This window comes from Bos indicus x Bos taurus, chromosome 3, assembly GCF_003369695.1.
Source record: "Bos indicus x Bos taurus breed Angus x Brahman F1 hybrid chromosome 3, Bos_hybrid_MaternalHap_v2.0, whole genome shotgun sequence".
NCBI classification, from domain to species: Eukaryota; Metazoa; Chordata; class Mammalia; order Artiodactyla; family Bovidae; genus Bos; species Bos indicus x Bos taurus.
Genome location: NC_040078.1, coordinates 8905120 through 8928420, shown reverse-complemented (window position 1 = coordinate 8928420; position 23301 = coordinate 8905120). Strand labels below are relative to the sequence as shown.

General features: G+C 41.6%; 1 protein-coding gene across 1 annotated transcript in view; it reads right to left on the bottom strand.

Moving 5' to 3' along the window:
- Window positions 1–16513, bottom strand: part of CD48 (CD48 molecule) — a 30504-nt gene extending 13991 nt beyond the window's left edge. Inside the window, exon 1 of the mRNA XM_027528430.1 lies at window positions 16322–16513. Within this exon, the coding sequence (XP_027384231.1) occupies window positions 16322–16403 (82 nt within the window). The 5' untranslated portion in view covers window positions 16404–16513. The remainder of the gene's footprint in view (window positions 1–16321) is intronic.
- Between the last annotated feature and the right edge of the window lie 6788 nt (window positions 16514–23301).

The window sequence follows — 23301 nt, the reverse complement described above, 5'->3', positions numbered from 1 at the left end:
TTACAACAACTACAAGATTTAATGTGATCGCGACGATTTGTGGGCCTTACTTATTTTAGGAATATCAGCTTTAATAGCAGCAATTGCTTCTGTTACTGTGGCAGCAATATCATTGACTCAACAAGTGCATACTGCCCAATATGTTGATGCTATGTCTAAAAATGTCTCTTTAAGTCTAGCAACACAGGAAGTTATAGATAGAAAATTGGAGATGAGAGTAGACGCCTTAGAAGAGGCAATAATGCATATTGGGACTGAGTTACAGGCTTTAAAAGTGAAAATGGCTCTGTCTTGCCACGCTGATTACTGGTGGATATGCGTGACACCTTTAAAGGTAAACGAGACAGATTATGAATGGGAAAAAATCAAAAATCGTATCTCAGGTGTTTGGAAGAGCTCTGACATTGGCCTGGACTTAGGGAAATTTCATAATCAAATACAGACCCTGGAACACTCTCGACTGGATTTTACCACCGCTGGAGCAGCTAATGACTTATTTCACACCTTCTCTAACTTTACTTCTGGAAAAAAACATTCTGTCTAATATCTTTAGTTCTAGTTTTGCTTCTCATAATCATTCTTCCTTGTATTGTCAGGATTCTTCAGCAGAACATTCAAAAGCTCGCGACTGAGCTGCCTCTGGCTGTTTTAAGAAATAAAAAAGGGGGAGGTGTGGGGAGCGAGCTCCGCCTCTGGCAAAGGTCATGAGGAAGGAGGCTTGGCATACGCAAAGGCGGGATCAAGCCTCAGGAGTCTCCCTGGAAATTCTCGAGCAATCTACCCCCAAAACCAGAGTCTGCCTACTTTCTGCTTTGTGCTTTCACCTACACCTCTGACTTTACGGGGGGCTGTCCCCCACTACCTCTCTGAAAAAAGTTAGCTTACAGCTCCAGTTAATAATTCCTGGGTGTGACAGTGTTTAACCTACAAACTCCTTTGGAAATCCTCTAGCCTGCCTGAATAGGTTTTTCCGGCCTCATGTGATTGTTCAGAGCCTCCAACTGTGAGAGGCAGGAGATGTTCTAAACTGTCTAAACACAGATTCTTTTGAGTAGTTAAAAGATTGATTAGAAATTGTATTGGTGAAGGGATTTTCACTTGTTGGGCCAATGTTTGCTGCTAAGTTTCCATATCCCTTACCTGCTGTGTCCCTGGCAGTGTATTGATTAATATAATTGGTGAAAGTAGTAGCTTTAATGTTTGTAACCTGGGACCCTTGAGTTAATTCTTTTTCTTGTTATAGCCCACCACACCTTTGCGCTGTAGGAATGCAACTTTATCTAATGCTTTTGGAGGGTGGCTCCTGACCAATCACCTTTAGAGAAAAATAAGTTTTCTGAAGAAAAGGTCTTAAAATGTTAACAGGCCTCCGGGCCAGAAGATGATGCAAATCACCTAACTTTTGCATATGGTAAGTTTGCAGGAAGAAAGCCTGGCTTGCTGCCTGACTCTACCCCTTCCCCCATTATCCTTTATGCATAACTTAAGGTATAAAAGCTACTTTGGAAAATAAAGTATGGGCCTTGTTCACCGAAACTTGGTCTCACCATGTCGTTCTTTCTCTTACCTTCTGGCTGAATTATTCAGCCTCTTTTCTCCACTGAATTTCCTCACTGAGCTATCCTTATTTCAGCCTCTTTTCTTCACTGAATTTTACTGAGCTATCCTCATTCTATTACTCTTTATATCCTTAATTAACATTTAATTAAGCAATTGTTTCCTGATCTTCGCCTACGCCGTCTCTCCTTCGAATACCCTGGATCAGCCGGGGCTGGTCCCCGGCAAGAGAGGAAAGAGGAAATAAATCTCTATCACTCTTACCTCATGTACTGATACACAAAACCTCACATTGCTTAGCATTGTATTTACACCTACTTTTTGGGTTGGCCAAAAAGTTCATTTAGGTTTTCCCATAGGCTGTTACTTTCCACATGTCTATCATTTACAAAAATATTCTTTTGAATAAAAATTAAAAATGCCTATGTCCCCAGGTCTTTCAAGTTCCTAGTCATTAATCTTTCCAACTATCCATTGAACAGTTAGTTATGGAGCATTTAACCTATGCCTGTTTCATTCACAGACACATGTAGGCATTAATTTCCACAGTGCTTCTGATTGGTCCATCCCATACTCTATAATCTCTGTGACATAATCAATCAGTCCAAACAATGCTGGGAGCCAGCACGGGAGTTCCCACCCATGACAAGGTCATGCGGGAGAGCTGACAGGCAAGGCGAGTCCAGGGCTCAAGGGCCCCCCTGGTCTGCCTGAGCGTCTACCCCAAAACCAGAATCTGTCTGTTTTATTATTTCATGATTTTCACCAACTCTTCTGACATTAACGGGGGGCTATCCCCGACCACCTTTCCCTGAAGAAAATTAACTTAGAGCTCTAGTTAATAATTTTCCTGGGCATAATAGGAGTGTTTCAATTCAAACCCCTCTGATGACTTTCTAGCTTGCCTGACAGGTTTGTTTGGACTCTTGCAGCTACGCATGTGATTGTTCATAGCCTCCCAACCATGAGAGGCATGGGACCCTTAAGATATTCTAACAATGCAGAGCTTCTCAGAGAGTTAAAATTGTTAGAATAGAACTAGTAGAGGATTTCTTTGTTGAGCTAATGCTTGCTGCCAAGTTTCCATATCCCTTACCTACTGTGTCTCTGGGAGTGTATTTATTAATATAGTTGGTATATAGAAATGTAAGTAGTAGCTTTAATGTTTGTAACCTTTGACCCTGGAGTTAATTCTTTTCTTGTTATAACCCATCACACTTTTGCCCTATAGGAATGCAACTTTATCTAATGCTTTCAGAGGGTGGCGCCTGACTTTAGAATAATCACCTTTAGAGAAAAATAAGTTTTCTGAAGAAAGGGTCATAAAATGTTAACAAGCCTCCTGGCCAGAAGGTGATGTAAATCACCTAAAGCTTTTGCATATGATAAGTTTGCAGAAAGAAAGCCTGGCTTCGATAAGGATCAAGGACTGCTGACCTTGCATGACTCTACCCCTCCCCCCCCATTATCCTCTATGCACAACTTAAGGTATAAAAACTACTTTGGAAAATAAAGTGTGGGCCATGCTCATCAAGCTTGGTCTCCCCATGTTGTTCTTTCTCTTTCCTTTTCCTTTTCAGGCTGATTCCCTGGAGTGCAGGGGCCCTCTGCCTTCACTTTCCTGCCTGGGCTTCTAAGACCCACTCGAGAAGGTGCCTAAGGTGGGGTACATTCAGCTATTCGAGAGGGCGCCTGCGGCCTACGTGAACAGAGCAAGTCCCGTGCTGGGGCTTTATTGGCTTTCTGCATAAACCAAGGAATATCAGCCTCTTTTCTCTCCTCTATTTTCTTAACTGCAAATATCTTTCCTTATCTCTTTCTCTATTTCTCTCAGTCGCTGACGCCGTCCTCCTGAGGGAACCCCTGATCCAGCCAGGGCAGGACCCCGGCAAAACAACAATATTTGAACAATGACTACATGCCAGGTCATGTGCTAGGCTCCAACACCAGCAATGTAGACTGTCTCTCACCTCTTAGACCATACATTCTCTTTAGGATTTCAAAATTACTGGACATGTATTCTAGACTTGTTCTCATTCCATTGCTTGTTTCCATATGAATTAATAAAAGTGGTGATAATAGACAGCCTAGGTCAGTGTTTTTCAGCCTTGGCACTATTGACATTTTGGGCCGGAGAATTCCTTGTGCAGAGACGTCTTTGTGTATTGTAAGATGTGTAGTAGCCTCCCTGGCCTCAGCTCACTAGATGCCAGTAACATCATTCCAGTTGTGATCTTCAAAAATGTCTCCAGACAATGCCAAATGCTCCCGGGGAGGCAAAAATCTTACCACCTTCATTCTGGTTGAAAACTGTTGGCTTAGGCATCCTTGGTAGACTTTCCATTGAGTCTCAAAAATATGCTGAAGAATATAACACAACCCACAATTAACCACTTTATTTCTAAGTAGGAAGTCACCGCCATCTACCAGGATGGCTTTTTTTTTTTTTTAATCATTACTCATACGTGGTAAAGGAAGGGGGAAGGAAAGCTGCAACATCCTGTTCATGCCTATATCTTAAAACTCATATCATATTAAAGTAATCCATTTAATACCGATTACTTGCCTTTATCACCAGACTCGGAGAAGGCAATGGCACCCTACTCCAGTACTTTTGCCTGGAAAATCCCTAGAAGCTTCCTAAAGACAGAAAATGAGTCTTATGAATTAAACTCATTTCCATTGTAGTATGATAGTTAAGAACATGGGCTCTGGAATGAGACTATTCAAATCCTGACCCTGTCACTTATTAGCCGTGTAACTGCGAACATTTTACCTGACCTCTCTGCCTTCATTTTAGTTTATCTTACAGAGTTTGTGATGGTGAAGTTCATGTATCAAGTTTACTGAGTTAAAGGATGCCCAGATAGCTGGTAAAACACTCTTTCTGGATGGTCTGTAAGGTTTTTTCTAGCAGAGATTAGCATTTGAATCAGTAATTCAAATTTGACTGGGTAAAAAAGAAGATCACCCTCACCAATGTGGGTGAGCATCATCCAACCTGCTGAGTCCCAGAATTGGACTAAAAAGAAAGAATAAAAGCAAATTTCTTTCTTCTGTGAGCTGGGGTATTCCATCTTCTACCCTTGAACATCAGTGTCCCTGGTCCTTGGACCTTAGGACTTGAACTACAACCTAGACCACTGGCTTCCCTGAAGCCTCTTTGTGGAAGGATGAATGAAGTTGAGTCTACTGAGAATGAAGATTACAGAGTGTATAAACTAAAATTGTGAGTCTATATATTCTCAGATCTGTGGATTTCTATTGAAACTACACAAGTAACTTTCTTGGCCTTCATCTTACAGATGGCAGATCATGGGACTTCTCCAGAGAAGTACAGAATATGGATTATGCTTCCATAACCATGTGTGTGTGCTAAGTCACTTCAGTCATGTCTGACTCTGTGTGACCTCATGGACTGTAGCCCTCCAGGCGCCTCTGTCCCTGTCTATTCTCCAGGCAAGAATACTAGAGTGGATTGCCATTCCCTTCTCCAGGGTATCTTCCCGACCCAGGGATCAAACTGACATCTCTTATGTCTGACCTGCTATGGCAGGCGAGTTCTTTACAACTAGCACCACCTGGGAAACTGTGTGAGACTCATTCTATATATTTGTATATACCCCATTGATTCTTTTTCTCTAAAGAACCCTGACCCAGAGTAACACAAATAAAATGCTTAGGATATAATTTGATTAATTCAAATAATCAATACACATAAAATACTTAGTATAATACTTGGAAGATTCAGTTCAGTTCAGTCACTCAGTTGTGTCTGACTCTCTGCGACCCCATGAATCGCAGCACACCAGGTCTCCCTGTCCATCACCAACTCCTGGAGTTCATTCAAACTCATGTCCATCGAGTTGGTGATGCCATCCAGCCATCTCATCCTCTGTTGTCCCCTTCTCCTCCTGCCCCCAATCCTTCCCAGCATTCAGGGTCTTTTGCAATGAGTCAACTCTTCTCATGAGGTGGCCAAAGTACTGGAGTTTCAGCTTTAGCATCAGTCCTTCCAATGAATATTCAGGACTGATCTCCTTTAGGATGGACTGGTTGGGTCTCCTTGCAGTCCAAGGGACTCTCAAGAGTCTTCTCCAACACCACAGTTCAAAAGCATCAATTCTTCAGCACTCAGCTTTCTTCACAGTCCAACTTTCACATCCATACATGACCACTGGAAAAACCATAGCCTTGACTAGACTGACCTTTGTTGGCAAAGTAATGTCTCTGCTTTTTAATATGCTATCTAGGTTGGTCATAACTTTTGGTTAGTAGATAATAAATGTCATGTATTGATTATTATTATTACCTACATTATTTTTGTATCCATAAATTCTATACTATGTATAAATTATTGAGATGTTTAACACCTGCCATTGAACTCATTTTATTGTGCCAAAACAGTGGTAAAATAAGGACTAGAACTTTTTTAGGAACGAATGCCTATCTGTGAATCTGAAAGTGTAGAATGTGGTGGAAGGGGGCAAAAAAAAAAAAAAAAAAAAAAAATTGCAGCAACTCCTGTAGAGGCTTTTACTTATAAGCTAAATCTAGTAAAATACATAAGCATGCACAAAAGACAAACAAACCAGGTCTTTGGTTAGGACATGTGATGATAAGAAAGAGTCCCCAGCACCATGGTAAGACCAGAGAACTTACCTGAAACTTCCCTGGGCAAAGAAAAATGGGAATGAACTCAATAAGGAATAAAGAATACAGGGCATATAGACTGAAGTTATGATTTAAACTCAGTTATAATATACATTATTTATCCATGTGAAAATGAAGTCTGCTTTATAATAATAAAGCAGGGAACATTTCATGCAAAGACAGGCACAATAAAGGACAGAAATGGTATGGTCCTAACAGAAGCAGAAGATATTGAGAAGAGGTGGCAAGAACACTCAGAAGAACTATACGAAAAAGATCTTAATGACCCAGATAACCACAATGGTGTGATCACTCATCTAGAGCCAGAATTCTGGAATGCGAAGTCAAGTGGGCTTAGGAAGCATGACTTAGAACAAAGCTAGTGGAGGCAATAGAATTCCAGTTGAGCTAACCCTAAAAGATGATGCTGTGAAAGTGCTGCACTCAATACACCAGCAAATTTGGAAAACTCAGCAGTGGCCACCAGACTGGAAAATGTCAGTTTTCATCCCAATCCCAAAGAAAGGCAATGTCAAAGAATGTTTGAACTACCGCACAATTGCACTCATCTCACACGACTTGCAAAGTAATGCTCAAAATTCTCGAAGGGAGGCTTCAACAGTATGTGAACCAAGAACTTCCAGATATTCAAGCTGGATTTAGAAAAGACAAAGGAACCAGAGATCAAATTGCCAACATCTATTGGATCATAGAAAAAGCAAAAGAATTCCAGAAAAACATCTACTTCTGCTTTATTGACTACACCAAAGCCTTGACTGTGTGGATCACAACAAACTGTGGAAAATTCTGAAAGAGATGGGAATACCAGACCACCTTACCTGCTTCCTGAGAAACCTGTATGCAGATCAAGAAGCAACAGTTAGAACTGGACATGAAACAATGAACTGGTTCAAAATTGAGAAAGGAGTACATCAAAGCTGTATATTGTCACCCTGCTTATTTAACTTATATGCAGAGTACATCATGAGAAATGCCGGGCTGGATGAAACCCAAGTAGGAATCAAGATTGCCAGGAGAAATATCAATAACCTCATATATGCAGATGATACCACTGTTATGGCAGAAAACGAAGAGAAACTGAAGAGCCTCTTGATGAAAAGTGAAAGAGGAGAATGAAAAAGTTGGCTTAAAACTCAACACTCAAAAAACTAAGACCATGGCATCTAATCCCATCACTTCATGGCAAATAGATGGGGAAAAAATGGAAAAAATGTTTCTTGGGCTCCAAAATCATTGCAGATGGTGACTGCAGCCATGAAATTAAAAGACGCTTGCTCCTTGGAAGAAAAGCTATGACAGACCTAGACAGTATATTAAAAGGCAGAGACATCACTTTTCCGACAGACTTCCGTCTAGTCAAAGCTATGGTTTTTCCGGTAGTTCAAAGCTATAGTTTTTCCAGTAGTCAAGTATGAATATGAGAGTTGGACCATAAAGAAGGCTGAGTGCCGAATAATTGATGCTTTTGAATGGTGGTGCTGTAGAAGACTCTTGAGAGTCCCTTGGACCACAGGGAGATCAAACCAGCCAATCCTAAAGGAAATCAACCCTGAATATTCATTGGAAGGACTGATGCTGAAGCTGAAACTCCAATACTTTGGCCACCTGATGCAAAGAGCTGACTCTTGGAAAAGACCCTAATGCTGGGAAAGATTGAAGGCAGGAAGAGAAGGGGATGACAGAGGATGAGGTGATTGGATGGCATCATTGACTCAAAGGACATGAGTTTGAGCAACCTCCAAGAGTTGGTGAAGGACAGGGAAGCCTGGCATGCTGCAGTCCATGGGGTCACAAAGAGTCAGACATGACTGAGCGACTGAACTGAATTTACAACATTAAGATCTTGTTTGTCCAGGATATCCCCAACACATTCCAAAGAACTTCAAACTAAAGTGTGAGGAGGAGGGAGAAGCTATAACAGAGTCACTGAAATTGTGAACATTTCAAAGGTGAACACCATGTCTTACTCAATTTTGAATCCCCAGAATACTTGGCCCACATTTATTGTTTAGTATAGAATGGATGGGACAAAAATCCATACATAAGTGCTTCCATTCATCTCCTCATAACCTCCAAGTAGTCATATTTTTATCCCACTTAGCTTCCTTTTGCTTGGTATGTGTGTGTGTTAGTTGCTCAGTCATGTCTGACTCTTTGCAGGCTCTTCTGTCCATGGGATTTTCCAGGCAAGAATACTGGAATGGGTTGCTGTTTCCTCCTCCAGGGGATCTTCTTGACCCAGAGATCAAACCTGTGTCTCTGCATTGCAGGTGGATTCTTTATCACTGGGCCATCTAGGAAGCCCTCCTCTTGCTTATTTCTTAAGATTTGTTTGACATTTATGAGGAACCACTCGAGTTGGTTTAGAAAATAGAGGTTCTATAACATTATGGCTCAAGAGAATGAGAATCTCTGAGCTGCAGAGGAATGGAATAGTTTGAGAAGACTGAAGAGGGCAGATAAGTGTATGATAGGAAGTATTGCTATAGCTTATAAATTGGATTCCTTTTAACATCTTTTGAGAGACTTCAGGTAGAAATTTGAGTTATTTTTAATTACTTATGAACAATGAACTGTGTTTCTTAAGTATCATAATGTGCCCACCTGGGCCAGTGTAGCAGCCCTGTCTTATGGTTGTGTGTGTGAGTCACTTAGTTGTGTCCAACTCTCTGTAACCCCATGGATTGTAGCCTGCCAGGCTCCTCTGTCAATGGTATTCCCAAGCAAGAATATTGGAGTCAGTAGACATTCCCTTCTTTAGGGGATCTTCCTGTCCCAGGGATTGAACCTGGGACTCTGGCACTGCGGGCAGATTCTCTACCATCTGAGGCACCAGGGAAGTCTTATGGTTGGGTCCTGGATAAAAGGATAAAAGATGACTATTATGACATATACAGCAGAGGAGCAGTGAAGAAGCTGCCCAGAAAGTTATTTCTCAAAAGAACAACATAAAAGAGAGCTTAGTCTATCATTCATGGTTTTAGACATCTACAAATCAATGAAAAGCAGCTAAGAGAAACCTTGAAATAAAAACCCAGCAGCCTCAAATGGGCTGAGACTCATGCTTGAGAATAGCAAAGGAAAAGTGAGTTTTGGGGAAAGGATATGAAAAAAGAAAGAATATAGGTATACATATAGCTTCCCTGGTAGCTCAGCTGGTAAAGAATCCACCTGCAATGTGGGAGACCTGGGTTTGATCCCTGAGTTGGGAAAATTCCCTGGAGAAGGGAAAGGCTACCCACACCAGTATTCTGGCCTGGAGAATTCCATGGGTTGTATAGTCCATGGGGTTGCAAAGAGTCGGACACGACTGAGCAACTTTCACTTTCACTTTCATATGTATAGTAGAATCACTTCACTGTACACCTGAAGCTAACACAATATTGTAAATCAACTATACTCCAATATAAAATAAAAATTAATTTAAAAAGGAGAAGTAAGTTTTGTTATGAAATGTCTAATGAAAGTGTGGCCTTAAAAAGCCACATAAAGATAGAAACAGTAGAAAGAATACTTGATTAACCATTAAAAAATGGAAAAAATTCTACTCTTCTAAAAGGATCCTATAATCCAGTCACAAGTTGAATAAAGATGCATTAATATTACTATTATAATATAGATTGCAAAAATTAACATACAGACATTGTAGTGCAATTTGAGATATCAAAGTGGTGGTTTAGTCTATTACAGAGGATTTTCTAGTAAATTCAGATAAATTCATTGATATTTTCCTTTTATTGTTGTTATTGTTCAGTCACTCAGTCATGTCTGACTCTTTGCGACCCCATGGACTGCAGCACTCCAGGCTTCCCTGTCCTTTACCATCTCCCAGAGCTTGTTCAAACTCATGTCCATTGAGTTGGTGATGCCATCAAACCATATTGTCCTCTGTCATCCCCTTCTTCTCCTGCTTTCCATCTTTCCCAGCATCAGGGTCTTTTCTAATAAGTCAGCCCTTTGCATTAAGTGGCCAAAGTATTGGAGTTTCAGCTTTAGCATCAGTCCTTCCAATGAATATTCAGGGTTGATTTCTTTTAGGATTGACTGGTTTGATCTCCTTGCAGTCCAAGGGACTCTCAAGAGTCTTCTCCAGCACCACAGTTCAAAAGCATTGGTTCTTCAGTGCTCAGCTTTCTTTATAGTCCAACTCTCACATCCATACATGACCACTGGAAAAACCATAGCTTTGACTAGATGGACTTTTGTCAGCAAAGTAATGTCTCTGCTTTTTAATATGGTTTGTCATAGCTTTTATTCCAAGGAGCAAGCTCTTTTAATATCATGACTGCAGTTACTATCTTCAGTGATTTTGGAGCTCAAGAAGATAAAGTCCGTCACTTTTTCCATTTTTTCCCCATCTATTTGCCATGAATAGATGGGACCAGATGCCATGATCTTAGTTTTTTGAATGTTGAGTTTTAAGCCAGTTTTTCACTTTCCCCTTTTCCCTTCATCACGTGGCTCTTTAACTCCTCTTTGCTTTCTGCCATAAGGGTGGTGTCATCAGCATATCTGAGGTTATTTATATTTCTCCCAGCAATCTTGATTCCTGCTTGTGCTTCATCCAGCCAAGCATTTCACATGATGTACTTTGCATATAAGTTAAATAAGCAGGGTGACAGTATATAGTCTTGACGTATTCTTTTCTCAATTTTGAACCAGTCCATTATTCCATGTCCAGTTCTAACTGTTGCCTCTTGACCTGCATACAGGTTTCTCAGGAAGCAGGTAAGATGATCTGGTGTTCCTATCTCCTTAACAGTTTTCCAAAGTTTATTGTGATCCACACAGTCAAAGGTTGTGTCAATGAACCATAGTCAATGAAGCAAAAGTAGATGTTTTTCTGGAATTCTCTTGCTTTTTCTATGATCCAATGAATGTTGGCAATTTGATCTTTGGTTCCTCTGCCTTTTTTAAATCCAGCTTGAATATCTGGAAATTCTCGGTTCACATACTGTTGAAGCCTCCCTTCGAGAATTTTGAGCATTACTTTGCTAGTGTGTGAGATGAATACAATGGTGTGGTAGTTCAAACATTTTTTGGCATTGCCTTTCTTTGGGACTGGAAGAAAAACACCTTTTCCAGTCCTGAGGCCACTAATGAGTTTTCCAAATTTGCTTGCATATTGAGTGCAGCACTCTCACAGCATCATCTTTCAGGATTTGAAATAGCTCAGCTCAAATTCCATTACTTCCACTAGCTTTGTTTGTAGTGATGCTTCCTAAGGTCCACTTGACTTCACACTCCAGGATGTCTGGCTCTAGATGAGTGATCACACCATCATGGTTTTTCTGGATCATTAAGATCTTTTTTGTATAGTTCCTCTGTGTATTTTTTGCCACCTCTTCTTAATATCTTTTGCCTCTGTTAGGTCCATACCATTTCTGTACTTTATTTTGGCCATCTTTGCCAAATGAAATGTTCCCTTGATATCTCTAATTTTCTTGAAGAGATCTCTAGTCTCTCCTATTCTATTGTTTTCCTCTATTTCTTTACTTTGATCACTTTAGGAAGGGTTTCATGTTTCTCCTTGCTATTCTTTGGAACTCTGCATTCAGATGGGTGTATCTTTCCTTTTCTCCTTTGCCTTTCAGTTCTCTTCTTTTCACAGCTTTTTGTAAGGCCTCCTCAGACAACCATTTTGCATTGTTGCATTTCTTTTTCTTGGAGACGGTTTTGATCACCACCTCCTGTACAATGTTATGAACCTCCATCCATAGTTCCTCAGGCACTCTGTCTATCAGATCTAATCCCTTGAATATATTTGTCACTTCCACTGTACAATTGCAAGGGATTTAATTTAGGTCATACCTGCATGGCCTGGTAATTTTCCCTACTTTCTTCAACTTACTTCTGAATTTTGCAATAAGGATTTCATGATCTAAGCCACAGTCAGCTCCCAGTCTTGTTTTTGCTGATTGTATAGAGCTTCTTCATCTTCAGCTACAAATAATATAATCATTCTGATTTCAGTATTGACCATCTGGTGATGTCCGTGTGTAGAGTTGTCTCTTGTGTTGTTGGAAGAAGGTGTTTGTTATGAGCAGTGTGTTCTTTTGGCAGAACTCTGTTGGACTTCTCCCTGCTTCATTTTGTACTCCAAAGCTAAACTTGCCTGCCTCTTCAGGTCTCTCTTGACTTCCTACTTATAAATAAATATATATATATTTTTTATATATATTTTTATATATATATTTATTTATATTATAAATATATTATAATAATTATATATATTAAATAAATAATTATATATTAAATAAATTATATATTATATTATATATATATAATAAATTATATATTAAATAAAAATATATATAAAATTATATATATTATAATATTTTATTATATTTATTTATAATATATTATATTATATATATTATTATTATTATTATATTATTATTATATTATTATATATATATAATATAATTAAATAATATAATATAATTAATTATATTAATATAATAATATATTATTAATATATTAATATATATATTATATATATAATATTATATATATAATATATAATATAAATATAATATATTTATTATATATTTTTATATAAATAAATATATATATATTTCTTTTTATAATATATTTGTTTTTTTTAGTTTTTAAAGTAAATTGAAAAATATTTTTATTTGCCTTTTAACAATTCCATATTTTATTAGATAGAAAACTACTTAAAGTACTACTTTGATTTAATTCTAACAATAAGTAGTTGTTCATGTATCTGAATGCTTAGGATAAAGTAACTGTATTTATGTGCAGTTTATAAATGAGGCAGACCTTTCCTATGCTTACGCATGTTTCTTGTCTATAGAAAAGTAAAACTGAAATGGTATAGGGGAGGGGAATCAGATCAAAAGAAGTAGTAATTTCATACAAAAAAGTCTACCCAGGGAGAAGAAGGAAGTGCTAAAGGGGAAATTCTAAAGCAAGTCATGTCATTTCTCGTAAAATTTTAAGAACCAAAAGAGATGTTTTAAAGATACTGACATGGAGTTATATGCAACTCTTTAGTGAGATAAACTGTTTAGCAAACCTGTACAAACCTTTCAGAGAAGCAATTTCGCAACAGACATCAAGAGTTCAGATGTGTGTCATGGGGGCAAGATGAAGAATGCAGTGCTGTTTCCTGAGATGGGAAGTCTCATGAATTTAATTGGCCAGATGACAGTGACCAAATGCATAGTGAGGAAGCCCCAGGTTTGTGGAGGCTTATTACACAGCAATAGATAGCTGGAACAAAGATGAGGAGTTAGATTTTGGAAATGTGCTTGAAGATGTTTAAAAAGCAGAGATTCAGTTCTGTGGCCCAGGAGAGAGCACTGGGCTTTGGAATTTCCTTATGATATTCCTGGGTCTTATCTATCTCAAATTGTATGTGGTCACAATCACAGAGCATTTTCACATTCTTTATTTCATTGATCTTAATAATAAACCCTTGAAAAAATGGGGAGCGTATCATTATACCCATAATAGAGTTGAGAAAATTGAGACTCAGGAAGATTTTACAATTTATAGGAAACCCCATGGCTTAGAACTCAGAACATAGGTCTTAAAGCAATTATCCTCCAATTGATAATAAAATTAAGAAAAAAGAAGATAAGTCTTCTGATTCCCAGAAAAGGCTATTTCTACTGCACTTTGTTGTGCTAGAGGGAGACAGGGAAGATGCCTGCCAGTGAGGAGTGGGCCCAGAGATCAGAGAGCTGAGAAACTCAAGTCTGAGGAGGGCCAAAGGAGGAGATTTAAAAAATACTTCTCAAATTTCTCCACAAAAACATCCATTACTGGGAAAGAAACAATAATGATACCCCCAGGAAGATCTGGACAGATAGCCTGAAAGGAAGTTCTTTGATGTCATTCATTCATAGGATTAACAATTATTTATTGAGCCCATGCCACGTGTTAGGCACTGTATTAGGTTCAGCAATGGACAAGGTCCCTGCGGTCACAGAGCTCCAGGAAACAGACAACCAAGCAGTTCACCAATCATAACCTGGAACCTGAGGCTTCTAGGAGGAAGTGACACAAGAATGGGCGGAGCTGGAGAGGGGGCATGCAGGGCATTTCAGGCAGAAGGAAAGGCATGTATATTGGCCTAGAGGCAGGAGAGAAAGCACCTCCTCCAAGGCAAACAGCAAAGTTAAATTCAGATGAAATGTGGTTATGGGGTGTTGTTTTATCACTCAGTCATGTCCAACTCTTTTGTGACCCCATGGACTGTTGTCCACCAGGCTCCTGAGCCCTTGAGTTTTCCCAGGCAAGAATACTGGAGTAGGTTGCCATTTCCTTCTCCAGGAGATCTTCCTGACCCAGGGATTGAACCCACATCTCCTGCATTGGCAGGTGGGTTTTTTGTAAAACCACTGTGCCACCAGGCTTTGGGATGAGGGAATCATAAACCGAAGATAAAAGAACTATCTGTAGGCATACTCTGGACATGAAGAGATTTAGACACAATGGCCTCATGTCTAAAGAAAGTGCTGAAATAGCCCGCTTCTCTTGGCATTTCTATCTTCCCCAACTATTGGATGAATACTTCATACCAGCCCCTACTCCCAAGATCATATTAGTGACCTATGAGTTGAGTAAGCCCCATGGAGCTCTCACATAGCAACAAGCAGCCTGAAGATATCTTGTCTCTAGACTTAGTGTAGGGGAGCAGAATGTGCCACACTAATATACGTCTCTTTGGCATATTAATTGTTTTAAGCTGGTTGTTTTCTAAGGAAATAGCAGACATGGTAAACATTCTGAAAACCTTGTACGAGTTACCCTTTCGTAAGAAACATTTATATTTGTAAGGGAAATCTCCATTAATAAAGGTGTCTCCCTCTCTGTACCAGAAGAGGAGGAGGACCAAATCTCTAGAAACTCTTATCAGTGGAGAAGGCACTAACTTAAATCTGCCTAACAAACTTACCCTTATTTGCTGTGCTTTTCCTGATAACCTCCCAGAACTGTCACCCTCAACATTCTCTTTCGTCTTCAGCAGAGGATGGTACTTAAGATGAGGGCTTCAGCCATTTTAGCGAGTTACTTGTTTTTTCTGGGTTTCACCCATGTACACAATATTAAACTCTGATTTTCTCTTGTTAGCTTATCTCATGTCAATTTAATTCTTACACCACTCAGAGATCCTAGAAGGGCAGAGAAAATTTTCTTCCTCCCCCAAAGCCAGTCATAAACCAGATCCAATGTTCTGCCACCCTGAGAGGCCTTGCATGAGTAGCCAACAGGATTTCCTTTAAGTATTGCTATCTCATCTGCCTCAGAATCACATACTATCATAATTTTAAAATGCTATTTTGTTTCCCATGCTCAAACTCACTTTTACTCATTTTTTCCATAGTAGTGAACATTAAAGCACCTTTAATGAAAAAGACATAAATATTTATTAGGGGAAATAGCGAGAAAGGCAATAGCTTAGTTCTCAGTTCTCAGCTGACCTAGGAAGACAGGTAGTGGAGGGCTGGACAACTGTAACAGGAAAAGGAAAGTTGCCACACAGGGGATCAGAACACAACCATGGCAGGATGAACCTTAACTCTTAATCAGATGTTCCAGGGTTTCCCTGCTACTGAGGCCTCTGCTCAGACTCTCACTCAGTGACCCTAGACAGAGCCATCCTTCCCAAGTTTCCTTTCCCACAATTTTGATTTCTCTCTGGAGCAATGACATTATTTACTTTTGCTCATGAAACAACTCCTTGCATAGACAGAGGTCTCAAAGAATGCCTCAAGGATCACGGCACCCCTGAGCCTACAATGTGGCAGCTACCCATGCAGCTTTCTGTTATTTGTTATGCAAAGAGACTTCACAGATGACAAACCATAGCACTAAATGTGAGAGGACTACTTCTCCATCTCACCAAAGTTCTATTTTTGTTGCTTCCCCTTGAGAAAAGAGATGGAGCCTGATTTTCCAAAGCTTAAGGAAGAATCCCCAACCCCGCTGCCAGGATGCAAATCCTTGCTGCCTGGAACCACTACTCCACTTCAGGTGGAGACACGCCCCGTATTCCCTTTTCCATCTGACTGGGCCTCCAGTGCACAGTTACAGGCAGACAATCTGTGGAAAGTACCTTGTATGCTGATTGCCAGGAACAAGTGAGGCAGCAGTAGAATTTCCAGACTCAGAGACCACTCCCGCCTTCTGGAGCACATACTCCTCTTCTCCAGAACTTTACGGGAACTCTGGACACAGACCAGAGCCAAGCCAGAAAGAGACCAAAGGCACCTTTAATTCAAGGCTTAAGGTTAGACGTCTCCACCCAGAAACTCATGGGTGGGGCCTGGGGACCAAAAACAGGAAGCCCCATCGCTTTTTTTTTTTTTTTTAATTAAACCACTAAGAAACTAAGAAACTAAGAACAGACTTGCGGATATGGTGGCAGAGGGAGAGGGTGGGACGAATTGAGAGAGTAGCTCTGAAACACCCATTTGCCGGGGTCCGGCCCCGGTGGATCCAGGGAATTCGAAGTGGGGACGGCGTCGGCGAGGATCAGGAAACAATTGCTTAATTAAACGTTAATTAAGGATATAAAGAGTAATAGAATGAGGATAGCTCAGTGAGGAAATTCAGTGGAGAAAAGAAGCTGAAATAAGGATAGCTCAGTGAGGAAATTCAGTGGAGAAAAGAGGCTGAATAATTCAGCCAGAAGGTAAGAGAAAGAACGACATGGTGAGACCAAGTTTCGGTGAACAAGGCCCGCACTTTAATTTCCAAAGTAGTTTTTATACCTTAAGTTATGCATAGAGGATAATGGGGGAAGGGGTAGAGTCATGCAGTAAGCCAGGCTTTCTTCCTGCAAACTTATCATATGCAAAAGTTTAGGTGATTTGCATCATCTTCTGGCCCGGAGGCCTTTTTCTCTAAAGGTGATTATTCTAAAGTCAGGCGCCAGCCTCCAAAAAGCATTAGATAAAGTTGCATTCCTACAGAGCAAAGGTGTGGTGGGGTATAACAAGAAAAATAATTAATTCAAGGGTCCCAGGTTACAAACATTAAAGCTACTATTTCCACCAATTATATTAATCAATACACTGCCAGGGACACAGCAGGTAAGGGATATGGAGACTTAGCAGCAAACATTGGCCCAACAAGTGAAAATCCCTTCACCAATACAATTTCTAATCAATCTTTTAACTGCTCAAAGGAATCTGTATTTAGACAGTTTAGAACATCTCATGCCTCTCACAGTTTGGAGGCTCTGAGCAATCACATGTGGCCGGAAAAACCTATTCAGGCAGGCTAGAGGACTTCCAAGGGAGTTTGTAGGTTGAAACACTGTCACACCCAGGAGTTATTAACTGGAGCTGTAAGCTAACTCTTTTTTCAGAGAGGTAGTGGGGGACAGCCCCCCGTAAAGTCAGAGGTGTAGGTGAAAGCACAAAGCAGAAAGTAGGCAGACTCTGGTTTTGGGGGTAGATTGCTTGAGAATTTCCAGGGAGACTCCTGAGGCTTGATCCCGCCTTTGCGTATGCCAAGCCTCCTTCCTCATGACCTTTGCCAGGGGCGGAGCTCGCTCCCCGCACCCATTACCATATGGAAAACTAGACAGTTGGTGGACATTTTCAGTATGACTCAGGGAGCAAATGACAACCTAGAGGGGTGGGATGGGGTGAGAGGTGGGAGGGAGGGCCACGAGGGTGGAAATATACATATACATGTAGCTGGTTCATGTTGATATATGGTGGAAATGAACACAATGTTGTAACGCAATTATCCTTCAATTTAAAATAAATTTAAATTAAAAAAAAAAAACAATTTTGTTTGAATGTGTGTTAGTTTTCTTTTCTGGTGAGAGGATCCATAGATTCCAATGGTTTTCAGAGGGATTGGTACTCAGGAAAGGTTAAAGACCCCTGATAGTGAATATCTGCTTTTGGTTTCCCAGCCAGGAAACACCCTGATTAACCAGAGTACCCACCCAAGGGGATTTCTGACCTGAGCCAACTCTAAATCACGTGAGGAGTAGAAAGTAGATCATGTGTGGCATAGGCTGGTTGCACAAAATGTGGGAAATCAGACCTACACAGTTTGAGTACTGGTCTCCCCCACCCACACCCAGGCTCTTCCTGCCTTTTGGGTAAGTTCACTATTTAAACCTTTACATTGGCCTACCCACTGAACATTAGTATTATTATTATTAACCTATATTCAAATATTGTATTACTAACCTATTATCAAAGGTTATTTGACCCAAATGAATGTATTCTGCACCCTTGTGGTCAAAGAGTTTCAGGCCCATCCCTCTTGAATCTAAATGAATTAGTCGCCCACCCAGGACACTTTGAAGACCCATAAGGAAAGTCACAGTCCCTGATATACCATATTTGTAGCAATTTCAGACTGGGGACATTTCTGATTTTCAACATGGAGATGACCAATAAAAACACCACTCTCCTCAATCTGTGAACTCCTGTCTTGGAAGTAGTTACCCTCCCCAAAATATCAGCATGGGGAAATGGAGTCAGCTCACTACTGGAAACTGCGTATGACACCCTATTTACCTGATCATATTGGAGCCCTGTGAGGTGAGGAAACAGGTATTACTACTTGTATTTTATAACTGAAACTCAGGGTCAGATTTTCCTGAGGTCATGTGCAGCTCCAGTCAACCCCAGTCTTCTTCACTCAGCTCTTCCCCTCATGTAAGCTACAGTAAATCTTTGGACTAGAAGAAAAGATGAGACTGAAGTAGAATGAGCAAGATCAAAGTGAGGTTAACTACTGCTACTGCTGCTAAGTCACTTCAGTCGTGTTGGGCTCTGTGCGACCCCACTGATGGCAGCCCACCAGGCTCCCCCGTCCCTGGGATTCTCCAGGCAAGAACACTGGAGTGGGTTGCCATTTCCTTCTCCAATGCAGGAAAGTGAAAAGTGAGAGTGAAGTCGCTCAGTCATGTCCGACTCTTCGCGACCCCATGGACTGCAGCCCACCAGGCTCTTCCGTCCATAGGATTTTCCAGGCAAGAGTACTGGAGTGGGGTGCCATCGCCTTCTCTGGAGGTTAACTAAGGAAGACTTAAAAGCAAACCATGAAAAAGAAGCTGAGAAGGAGTGTTCTTTACCACTAGTGCCACCTGGGAAGCCATCTGAGAAGGAGTAGGGCAAATGACAGAACAAGGTAAGGGACAGAAGTGAACTGAACGTGGGCTTTGCTCGGACTTTGGCTCCTCTGGGGATTTTGCAAAAGGGCTGTTGTCCAGTGTTTTGCTGAAGCATTTGAGATCTTAACCAGCAGAGAATAGCAAGATCTATTCCCAACCACCTAGGATGAAAGGTGGGACCTCCCAGTTGGCACTAGTGGTAAAGAACCCACCTGCCAATGCAGGAGACACAAGATACGTGGGTTTGATCCCTGGGTTGGGAAGATCGCCTGTAGGAGAGCATGGAAACTCAACTCCAGTATTCTTGCCTGGAGAATCCTATGGACAGAGGAGCCTGGCAGGCTACAGTTCATGGGATCACACAGAGTGGGACACGACTGAAGTGACTTAACACACACCCATGCAGGATGAAAGCGAAAGGAAATGGCAACCCACTCCAGTGGAGAACCCCAGGGACGGGGGAGCCTGGTGGGCTGCCGTCTATGGGGTCGCACAGAGTCGAACACGACTGAAGTGACTTAGCAGCAGCAGCAGCACATGCAGGATGAAGGGTACTATTGCTGGCTGACTTCTTGCTGATTCCAGTAGGGGGCAGTACAGCACTGCAGGTGTTCCTTCCTCCCTATATCTATTGGATATTTCTAGAGCTACAAATGAGGATGTAGAAATAAAAGCTACACTCTTGTCTACTTTTAAGCAGCTTGCAATCCCATGAAGGAACCAGATAAAGAAGAAAAGCATTAAAATGTAGTGGTGAAACTACGGGGTCACTTAGAAAGACCACATAAATACAAACTATGTTATGAGAGGAGGCTACTGAGAGATGAGTGAATAGGTGCAACTCCTTTTAAGAATGATGAAAGTATGTTACATAAGGAAGATGAACACGGGTAATATCTGAGAAACTAGAGAACTTGGCTATGGAGAAGGAAATGGCAACCCACTCCAGTATTCTTGCCTGGAGAATCCCATGGACGGAGGATCCTGGTAGGCTACAGTCCATAGGGTCGCTAAGAGTCAGACACGACTGAGCGACTTCACTTTCACTTTTCACTTTCATGCATTGGAGAAGGAAATGGCAACCCACTCCAGTGTTCTTGCCTGGAGAATCCCAGGGATGGGGGAGCCTGGTGGGCTGCCGTCTGTGGGGTCGCACAGAGTCGGACACGACTGAAGCGACTTAGCAGCAGCAGCAGCACAGAACTTGGCTGTTCAGGAAACTGAGGATATTTTAATGTGGCTGAAATAAAAGGAAAGAAAAACAGGTCTATAGTGTTAAGGTTTTAGCGAGCATAGATTAGGAGCTTGGATTTTATACTGAAGCCTTTCAAGGAGGTGTAAATAAAAGATTTGGGGCATAGGAGTATTCTACTTCAATTCAGAGGTTAGAAAGAAATCTGAAGAAGAGGATAATGAGACTAGAAGCAAGGAGATATTCCAAGGGTATTGGAAGAATTCATCTAACATTAATGAAGACCTGAGCTGCAGGGTGCGGCAGATGAAGAGAAGTCAGATTCAGCAAAACTTGATTTTTTATATGCAGGTTGACAGAGAGGGAGAAGAAAGAGTCTGGTTGCTGGCTTGAGTGATCAACCCAAGATAGGAGAAGGGATAAACTGGAACACGAGAAATGGTAAATTCAGTGTGGGATATGTTAAGATTAAGATGCCTAAGACAGAGTTGAATATTTGGATGTGGGGCTCAAGAGAGCGATCTGAGCTACCTACCAAGTACATGATTATGCAGCACATAAATTGTGATTGAGGTGATACCATGTGCTAGAAGGATCTCTCTCAGAAAGAGTATGTAAAGTGAAAAGGGGGTTGAGGGTTGAGGAGGGGCATCCCCTGTAGCCTATTCATGCCAGCCACCATGTCAGAAATACCATAGGCTGTATGGCTTAAAGGACATACGTTTACTTCTCACAGTTCAGAAGGCTGGGAAGTATAAGATCAGGGCACCAACAGACTCAGTGTCTAGAGAGAGTCCACTTACTGATTTAGAGATGAGCATCTTCACACTGGAAGATGTCCACTGTCCTTACATGGCAGAAGAGAAGAGGGAACTCTCTGAGAGAACTCTCTTTTAAAAGAGTCTTACTCTACAGTGAGGCCAAGATAGCGGAGTAGGAAGACCTTGAGCTCATGGGTATATCAAAATTATAACTATTTATAGAGTAACTATTAATGAGAAAAAAAATAAGACTAGCAGAAAAGATCTCCTACAAATAAAGATGTAAAGAAGAAGACACAATGAGACAGTAGAGAGTGAAAATGTGCTATGGTCAAGACCCATAACCCCAGGTGGGAGGATGGGGGTTATTAAATGGGAGGATTATTACAATTGTAGGGGTTCTTCCCAAGGATCACATGGTCTGAGCTCCACATACACTGGGCTTCCCAGCCCTGGGGTCCTGCACCTGGAAGATGAACCCCCAGAATATTTGACTTGGAAAGCCAATGGAGCTTGCTCTCAGGAGAGTGAGAAGGCTATGAAAGTAGACTTTCCAGTCTTACAAGGTTCTTAGAAACAAAACTTCATGTACTCTGGGACTCAGGGAATAGGCAGTAATTTGAAAGGAGCCTGTATCAGACCCACCTGCTAATCTTGGGGAGCCCCCTGGTGAGTAAGGAGGCAACTGCAGCTCACCCTGGGAACATAGACACTGGAGATGGCCATTTTGAGGAGCTCATTCTACCACGAGGACACTGTGCTGGCAAGCACCGTTTGTAGTTCTTCCTCTAGCTCATTAACACCAGAGCCTGGCCTAGCACACCAGACTCTCAGCACCAGTACTGGGGTTCCTCGGGCCAAGCAGCAAGCTGAGTGGGAACACAGCCCCACCCACCAGCAGAGCTTCTATCTTAAGGCTTCCTGAGACCACAGCCATCCCAGGATTGGGCATTGTCCACCAGAGGACCCAAGACCTCACCTCACTCACCAGTGCGTCAACACTAGCCCTGGGAACCCCAGGGCCCTGCCGTCAGAGGCCCTGGGACCTGGTTGGGCCACCAGGCTGGTACCATCAGGGTACACCAGGGCCATTCTCACCCTCCAGTGGATAGACACCAGCTCCAGGAGCCCCTGGCCTTGGCCTTGCCCACCAGCAAGCCAAAACCAGCTCCAACATACCGTGAACCCCTCAACCAGCTGCACTGGGGTCCGGTCCCACTCATCAGAGGGCCAACACCAGTTCTGAGACAACCTGGATGCCACAGCTAGTTGTGTCAGGAACTGGCCCCACTTGCCAGTAGACTGACATCAGGTTCGGAACCCTTGGGTTCACAGCCAGCCATGCCAGAACCGGGCTCTGCCTAACAGTGGACCAGAGCTAGACCTAAGACCCCTTGGGGTCCCATAGCCAGCAGCCTCATAACAGCCCTGACAACCAGGGGCCAGCAGCCTCTACACAAGGCAGGACCAACCAACTGCACTGGGGGCCAGCCACACCTACCAGATCACCCACAGTAGTCAGCCTGCCACAACAGAAGGACCAACACCAGCCCAAGTAGGGGCAATCCTCAAGCTAGAGCTCATGGAGGGGAGTATACTGCTGGGAGGCGTAGGAAAGCTCCTGTAAAAGCCACTTCTCCAAGAACAGGAAACATAACCAACCTGCCAATTAAATAGAAATAAAAAACAGTAAATTGGGCAAAATGAGGCTATAGAGGGTTATCTTCCAAATGAAGGAAAAGGATAAAATTCCAGAAGAAGAACTAGTGAAGTAGAGATAGGCAATCTACCCTATAGAGAGTTCAAGTTAATAATCATAAAGATGTTCAAAGAACTCAGAAGAAGATTGGATGAACAGAGTAAGAAGTTGGAATTTTTTAACAAGGTTAGAAAATATAAAGAAGAACCAGAGATGAAGAATACAATAGCTTAAATGAAAAATACACTAGAAGTAATCAACAGTAGATGAGATGATACAGAGGAATAGATCAATAAGG